We start from the raw sequence: 8,912 nt of genomic DNA, 5'->3' as shown, positions 1-8,912 counted from the left end.
TTTTTTTTTTTAAGATTTATTTTTTAAAGTAATCTCTACACCCAAAGTGGGGCTCAAACCCACAACCCTAAGATCAAAAGTCGCACGCTCCATTGACTGAGCCAGTCAGATGCCCCTCACTTTTCCTATTTTTATTAGGCTGGTCAAAGCGGCATCATAGATCTACACCAGTGATGCTCCAAGTTTGGCCTCCAAACCAGCAGCATCACCTAGGAACTTATAAATATAAATTGCCCAATACCACCCTGGACCAACTGAATCAGAAATGCTGGGGTTGGGGCCCACCCATGTGTTTTAAGAAGTCCTCTGGGTGATGCTGATGTACACTAAAATTTGAGAATACTACACCAATAATCATCCAGGGATTTGGTTAAAAATGTAGATCCTTGGGTTTTACCACTAGAGACTAATTCAGTACATTATTTAACTTTATTCTCAACACAACCCTTCTGTTTAGTATTATTCCATTTTAAAGATAAAACTTGAGTTTCAGAAATGTTAAATAATTTGATCAAAGTCATCTGGTTAGGATTTGTACATGGAATCCAATGTAAAGGGATCCCAAACTTTTAAATAACGAAGACCATTTTCTAACAATTCCACTTGACAATAGTTTTTAACTTGTTAGTATTCTCTGAAAGTGCAGAAAATAACCAAAAGCCACGAATAATTCATTACAGCTTTTAACTGTACTCAGGTATTTTTATTATTTTTTAAAGTTTATTTATTTATCTCTAGACCCAACATGGGGCTCAAATTCACAACGCTGAGATCAAGAGTCACATGCTCTACTAAGTCAGCCAGGCACCCCACACTCACATTTTTTTTTTTTTAAGATTTTATTTATTATTTGACAGAGAGACAGTGAGAGAGGGAACACAAGCAGAGGGAGTGGAAGAGGGAGAAGCAGGCTTCCTGTCGAGCAGGGAGCCCGACGCGGGGCGCAATCCCAGGACCCTGGGATCGTGACCCAAGCCAAAGGCAGACGCTTAACGACTGAGCCACCCAGTCTCCCCTACTCCACATTTTTAATTACCTTATTACCCACTTACACTTAACAGTACTTATTGTACTTATGTACTTACGTACTTTTGTACTTATGTACAAAATTTAGACCTCCTGATATACTAGGCATCCCAGACTTATACAATGAAATTGCCACATAATTCTACCCTGCCTCAACTGTCTGTTGGGTAAAGCAAAAAAAGGAAATAAGGGCAATTTATATAACTCTAACTGTTCAGACAAAAGGAAGCAAGCAAATCTACCTGAACAAATTTAATGTTTCATTTCACAAGCCAAGGGAGAATTTCTCTAGTGAGAAACTGCCATAGTTACTTTCATATTTTCAGATATGATACCTGAATTCAATCCAATTGCACAGATAAATTTCCTAATATTGTTTTGAAAAATAATTTAAAATACTGGCAACCTGCCTAAAGTTTCTATTCCCGACACAAAGCTTATTTCCTCCCATTTTTAGGCACTTACACATACACAAAATAACTAACTAGACTGCTAAAAAAACCTCTAATCTTTCAGTAATCAAAGTAACAGAGGGGTGGGGGAGTAACAGAAACATGGTCACAAAATCATATACAGCAATTTTCATAAAGACAACAAAATGGGAAAGACAAAAATATACTTTATTTCAGCAGAAGCACTGAATTAGAATACAGAGGAAACTAATTTCGAGACTGAAGCAAGTAAGTTTTAAAGGAGAGGTCTGGAGAGGAAATGACTCAGAGAGAGGTAAAGACAGGGAACTCTGGTGGTTGGATTTTTGCTGACAAGTAATGAAATAGTAGTTAATTTTCTACCATAAAAAAGACTTTTGCCAAATGTTCAAGATAAACCAAGAAAAAAGGACACTTAGCACAATTTAAAATGAAAGGTATTAACAATATTTAGGCCTAGGGACTGCCATCTGTGGTGACTACTGACTTGTCATATAATACAGATAATATACTACCTTAAAATACGAAGTTTGTAGTAACCATTGAAAAAGCCACTTAAGTTACAAATAATTTTAACTCCTTTCTTTAGAGATCTGATCACTTATTTCCTACATTAGTTTTAGTTTTTCTACAGTGAAATCAACTTTAAAGTCCTGAAGTCTGCCCTCTACAGCTTTAGGATTTTGTACGCATAGAGGTTTTGGATCCCTACTGGGATTTTAGGTTTTATCTAAGACGAAAATGAAATAGGGTTTCTTGTACTTCTGTTTCTCCATCACATTATCTACCCACAGGGGACCTAAGTAAATGCTGACTGGCAGACAAAGTTTTAGTATTTTCTTCTGAATATAATTTTTTTTAATGGAAAAGATTAATTCAATTTTAAAGACACATTTGGTTAAGCTCACCCCAAAGTGTGAGAAATTAGGCAATAAATGGATTTTGTACTTAAAGGAACTATTATAAATAATAACACTGTTCCCATAAAATTTTCCATAATGGAACCAGTAGTATCTATTAATCTCACAAGAACAAGGTCAGCTCTACCTTCACCTCTTAAACAAATTAAACTTCTAATCTCTACATCACATGGATAATATTTACTGATCACCAACCTAGTCAGAAAAATAAAAATGGAGACCCATTATCTTATGCAGACTATTAATCGAGTCAACCAGAGCCCCCCAAATCACATGTTTAGTCTACAAAATTAAAATTGTTATTACTTAAAACATACCCAAAGACCACCATGAAAAACTATTAAACAACAGACTGCTGTGGTAGAAGGCAGTGGGAAAAAAAAATGTAATTGAATCTGGGTTAAATGAAAACAATCTTTCAGAAATGAGTTGTCAAGCCACTGTTTCTTGTTTTTCTCCTACTGGGACTGGAAAGCCTACCAGAAATAGGTAAGTGCCATTATCTCCATATTCAGGTATCAGGTCAACAAACTTCTCATAGGCAACGTCTAAAGGGTAATGTCTAAACAGCAATTAATCATGTCCTACTGTGAATTACTCTAATTAGATAATAGTTTCCTTCAACACCTAATGAGATCGTGGAGTGGGCAGCAAAGGGTGGGGTATCTTGAGAGCAGTTTTAGAAAGGGTGGAGGGCAAAGATGGAAGTTCTGAACAGTCAAAATGCAAGGGGGAGGGGCAAGGTCAGGAGGGTGATCTGTAGAAAGAAAAGGACCTAGTCATAAAGAAAATCTTTTGCAGGGCACCTGAGTGGCTCAGTCGGTTACGCATCCGACTCTTGATCTCAGCTCGTGTCTTCATCTCAGCGTGGTGAGTTCAAGCCTTGCACTGGGCTCCACACCGAGCATGGAGCCTACTTAAAAAAAAAATAAAAAAAAGATTTAAAAGAAATTTAAGTGCCTTCCCAGACAAACCTAGACCTCCTTCCTTGGATGTCCTATAGTTGAAAGTTGAAAAATGAATAATAAAACTCCCTAGCCTGAGATTACACTACCATTCAAATAATATAAGGTAATCATTATCACTATAGTAAGTATAAGTCAACTTTTCTTCACATGTTTGGGTTTTCCAAAGTTGGTCTTGATGTGGAGAAGCTGGATAGCAACCAAAATGATTGAAGGCCTGTGGCATCAGCACTAGTAAGGAAAGAATCTGGGTTACTAAGCTGGGAGAAAAAAACATCTGGGAAGAAGGAACTAGCAAATAATAACCAAACACCATTTACCAGAGAGTAGAGAAGATAGTTGCTGTTGTTTTTAATGGAGAACTAGAAATGTATTATACACGGCAGGGGAACTACTGGAAAGATCTCTTACTACATAAAGGCAAGACAGTGGAGTTAACTACTAAGGAAATCTGTGAACCCTATAATTATCTCAGAGTTGTTTTGAAAATTATATAAAACCCGAGTAAAGGACCCTACCAGTGCCTTGTTCACATGATGGTTAGTATTTTCTCTCACTAAGCATTCTTTAAAGGCTGTCAGAAAACTTTTGGCCACCTAGGAAAATGCAGTATGACCAAATAATGCTTAAATTCTTTCTCTTCCCAGAAATCATCTATAATTACAGCCTTCACATCATTCTCCCTATTGGAATGTCTAATTATATAAAAACACGCTGCCTTGATCCGCCCACTAATCGGGTTAGTAGGAAAGACTGGGAAAGGCTACATTTTGTCCAAAAAATGCAGTACTTAATCAGCAATTACACGGCACTTTTAGGCTATCCAAACATTTGGGCGGGGGGTGGGGGTGATTCAAATGACGACCTTACTTGCCGAATACACGGTAGGACACATGTTCTGATTAAGTACCACTACCAATAAAGAACAAAAGGGTCTGACCAGGAGAAGACGACCTCAGTTGCCGAAAGTAAAGGAAGAAGATCCAATTCAAGCCGAAGGTGGCGGAGCTAGGAACTGGCTAGCAAAGAGAGGGAAGTTTCATGCGTTAGGTTGGAGTCTGAAGCAGAGACATGACACAGGGAAACCTCACAGGGAAAGGGGCCCAAGAAGGCCGACGCGAGAGCACTAGATCAAAAAGAGGAAAAGGCACCAGAGGACAGCCACAAAGCCACAGGGGCCAGCCTCATACCTGCGCTTCCCGCTTCCCTCCTCGGCGCCTCGTGATGACCTCACCCGTGGGCGCCCAATCCCATGTAGGGTTGGGCGCGGGGCGCCTCAGCCAAACAGTCACATCCGGGGCCGAGAGGAACCGCGAGCGAGCTGGGCGTGCGCCCTTGCTTCGTGCCCTCAACCAGTATGGCGGAGCCACGGGCGCGCCGCGGGGAGGCCGTGCGAGTCCGGCGGTTTCGACGCCCGCGCTGAGCCGGGGAGGAGGGGCGGGGGACGCCCGTGCGGCCCGTGCGTCTGCCCTCAGTGAGGCGGGGCGCGCGGCGGACGCCCCCGGGCAGGGGCGGGAGTGGTGGCGGGCCGGTGGTTGGCTGTGAAAGGGGCGGTGAGCGAGGTGCTCCGGTCTCAAGGCGAGGCTTGGCCTCCCCAGCAGAGACGGGGGGAAGCGGCGGCGGCAGCGGCGGCCCTTGGGCCGGCTGGTGAGGCGATGGCGGCGCCAGCCCCGGGGCCTGGGGCAGCCTCCGGCGGCGCTGGCTGTAGCGGCGGCGGCGCGGTCGGCGGCTCGGGCTCCGGGTCCGGATCCGCGGGGGCAGGGGGCCGGCTGCCCAGCCGGGTGCTGGAATTGGTGTTCTCCTACCTGGAGCTGTCCGAGCTGAGGAACTGCGCCCTGGTGTGCAAGCACTGGTACCGCTGCCTGCACGGTGATGAGAACAGCGAGGTGTGGCGGAGCCTTTGCGCCCGCAGCCTGGCAGAAGAGGCTCTGCGCACGGACATCCTCTGCAACCTGCCCAGCTACAAGGCTAAGGTGAGGGAGCCCCGGGCCACGCCGCTGCCCCCAGTCCCGCTTCTCTGCGCCGCTCTCAGTCTCAGTGCTTCTCATCTAAGCTCTGAGTCAGACGTCTCACCTCACCATCCCGCCTTTGCACGGCTGCAGTCAGTACCTTACCTACCTCACCTCCCCCCTCCGTAAAGATCCTCTTCTCTTTCAAGTTCTGCTCCTTAACCCACCCCACTTCCGAGATGCACTTTTTAAAGGACCAGATAGTTTGCAATTCCTGGTTTCCACCACTCATTCCACTTTCCACAGCCTTCTCCCAAAAAGATAGACCCCCCCCCACTCCCCATTATTGTACCTTTCAGTACTCTTACCCTATTTTTTATTAGATCATCTCAGCTGCCTTAACACCGGCTTAGTTTCTAAGATCTTTGCTTTCATCCCACATTCACCTCACCTTTTCCAGGCTCTGATTTTTAACTGTTTCCCCCCACCCCCCCATTTTCTCCTAAGTTCTCTAATTCCCTCCATTATGTTTCAGGCTTATAAGTGAGTGTGGTCCTAGACATTCTGCTAACTTTCAAGATACAGGCTTTAATAGAACATTCCCCACTTCCCCCATGGGCACCACTTAACCGGTCCTAATGCTGCCTTGTGCCACTATTATTGGCTACTTCCCTGCCAACTTTTTCATAGTTCCACCTTGGTGGTGTGCCTCTTCTGTTCCATTTGTCATCTAACGTGTTGATTGCAGTTTTGCTGCCTTTTTGCCTCCTAGATTCTTGGGCATATTCCTGCCTTCTTCATATACAGATAAAACTGTCAAGTAACAGGTAATGGTAAGGTTGAGAAGATTCTTCAGGCAATATAAACAAAGGCCTGAAGCTTGAATTCAGTTGGATGGATAACAGCTATTCAGTATAGCAGTCACTGGGAGCATATATGAGAGAGGATGAAGTCTGCCCTAGAATGTGGTAAACATAAAAAAATACATTAATAACTAAAAAGGGTAGATACCCTTTTTCAAACTGGACTGCCAAGGAGGGGAGTCAGAGTAAGAAGTAAATTTGTTTTTTCATGTGAAATAGATGTAAAATTTATTCTTCTGTAACAAAGGAGGTTTTAGTTTAATATGGTAAGGAATATTGCCATTATCTATGTCAATTATTAAATTTTCTATTAAGTGAAGTAACATGTTAATTTACTAGGACAGTATTTGTACATGGTGGATGCTCAGTGGATACTAGTTGTAATTTATGTAGTAGAGCGCAGAACATTGCAGTTTTGTCCTGCTTTGCCTAAAAACAGGTAGTCTTCATACATTTTATTTAGTTTTAATTTTTTTTTTTAAAGATTTTATTTATTTATTTGAGAGAGAGAGAATGAGAGAGAGCACATGAGAGGGGGGAGGGTCAGAGGGAGAAGCAGACTCCCTGCCAAGCAGGGAGCCTGATGCGGGACTCGATCCAGGGACTCCAGGATCATGACCTGAGCCGAAGGCAGTCACTTAACCAACTGAGCCACCCAGGCGCCCTAGTTTTAATTTTTTTATAAAGTTTATTGTTTTTACTTATTTTCATCTGAGAACTTTTTGTAATTGGTCTGTAATAGATACATTTACATGAGTAAAGATTCATATAACAATATGTGTTAGGTAATGTGTTCATGTGAGTCAACATGCAAAAGAAGGAAAATAATATCAGCAAAATGTCTTCCTTTTGCCCTTGTCTGCCAGCCACCCAGTTTAGTTTCCCTTCTTGGAGGCAACCTGTGTTACCTGTTTCTTTTGTATCCTTCCAGAGATATTTTAGGTTTCTTAGGTTTTTAACACTTTATATGTCTTTCTACCACACGCATGATAGGTATTGTAAACTTGTACTAATCATATGTTCGTTCAGATGTTGCAGAACTTTTCTTGAATGTCTTGAGAATAAAAAGATCAATTCAAAAGAAGTCAGATAGCCTAGTAGAAAGTCCTCAGTCAAGTAGAGGAGAAGAAAAATGTATAGAAATAACTAACACATGATAGAAATTGCTCCTGTTAGAGATATTATAAATAGTATATACTGGAAGTATATATATTCACACACACTAGAATTTCAGTGAAAGGAGAGATGTACAAATTGAGTGGAGGCTTGGAGAAGGTTTGAGGTTAGGGTTATATTTGAGCTGAATTTTAAAGATAGGGAGGATTTGAACATTTTACTAAGAAGAAATACCCTGAGCAAATGCAAGACAAGAGAAAAGCAAAGGCTTTGTATAGCATATATTTTTATTTTAAGAAATGTGAGTGCCAGGCACTGTGCTCAGTTTTGCAAATGCAATGGTAAATAAAAACAGACACAAAATTCGAATGGATGCCTTGCTTATAGAGCTTACAGTTTGGTGGGGGGTGGGGATAGATATTAATCAAATAATCACAGTTATAAAATTGCATCTGTGGTAGGTACTATGAAGGAGAGGTGCACAGTACTCTGAATGTCAGTAATGGAGGATTTGACCAAGGTAGGGAGGTCAAGGAAGGCTTTCTCTGAGGATATAGTACATGAAGTAAAACCTGAACAGTAAGGCCAAGGGGAGAGAAAAGAGCCTTCCAGGAGGGAACTTGATGAGTATGACGGATAGAAAACACATCAGTGTGGCTGGATCATAGAGAGCAAAGGTGAGACAGGTTTGAGAGAAGATGGAAGAGGTGGACTGACGCCAAACTATAGGGAAACCATTTTGAATTGTAAGCAAGAGGGGGTTAGGAGTGTGGGGATTGGTGGTGTGATTTTTTTTTTTGCATTTTTAAGACCTTATTTCTGACTTCGGTATAGAGAACAGATTGGAGGAGGACCTTAGAAATATGGGTAGATCAGTTAGGAAGTGGGTAGTGTAGGAGATGGGGAAGAAATTTAGGAAAGATTTAGGAAGTAAAATCTACAGGACTTGGCAATAGATTTGAAATAGCGGTGAGGGAGAGGGAGGTGCTAAGAATGACTCCTAGATATCGCACTTATATAATGGAAATCACCTGGGCTGGATTTAGGAGGAATAGCCGTGAATAAAATTTTGGTAGAGTAGAATTTACAGTGTTTTTGAGACATCCGAGAGATTTCAGATGGGCAGCTCTTAAGAGTTTGGAGCATAGAGGAAAGCCTAAAGATATAAAAGGGTCTAGTGAGATTGAATTGAAGAAGTGGGGAATATGATTGTAAAGGTAAGTTGAAGCTAGATATATCATGGATGTTCTTGGCTTATAGGCTTCATTGTATAGTTTGGGCTTTGTTCTACCATCGTAAATCATAGACGTTTGAACAGAGGAGTGACAAATAAGAGTTGTGCGGCCAAAACATGAATTGGACAGAGCAGGGCTTAGTACATATGCCAGAGGTACTTAAGACCTGAACAAATATGTAGGGGAGAGAAGAGGATGTCTGGGAGAGCTATAGCAGAGAACAAATTCACACAGGTGGACAGCTGACTGGGAGTGAATGAGATGAAGAAGAAAGTCTAGATAGGATTTCCAAGGAGGCTGTGTAACTAAGAGGAGGATGGGAACAGACATGGGATAGCATAAAACTGGAAAATATTGTTGCCAGTCTATTTAGGATTTGTCTTCCTCTTAAAAGTTCATATTTTATA

At 42.0% G+C, this 8,912-nt stretch overlaps 1 protein-coding gene across 1 annotated transcript in view; it reads left to right on the top strand.

The window, feature by feature from the left end:
* Positions 1 to 4,856: 4,856 nt before the first annotated feature.
* The window catches only part of FBXO45 (F-box protein 45), a 15,949-nt gene continuing 11,893 nt past the window's right edge, over positions 4,857 to 8,912 (top strand). Inside the window, exon 1 of the mRNA XM_006741657.3 lies at positions 4,857 to 5,315. Coding sequence (XP_006741720.1) covers positions 4,998 to 5,315 — 318 coding nt within the window. The 5' untranslated portion in view covers positions 4,857 to 4,997. The remainder of the gene's footprint in view (positions 5,316 to 8,912) is intronic.

The sequence above is a fragment of the Leptonychotes weddellii genome, chromosome 1, assembly GCF_054177405.1.
Source record: "Leptonychotes weddellii isolate Sample4059 chromosome 1, ASM5417740v2, whole genome shotgun sequence".
NCBI classification, from domain to species: domain Eukaryota; kingdom Metazoa; phylum Chordata; class Mammalia; order Carnivora; family Phocidae; genus Leptonychotes; species Leptonychotes weddellii.
Note: the sequence above shows the minus strand (reverse complement) of the source record. Positions and strands in the feature narration are given on the sequence as shown.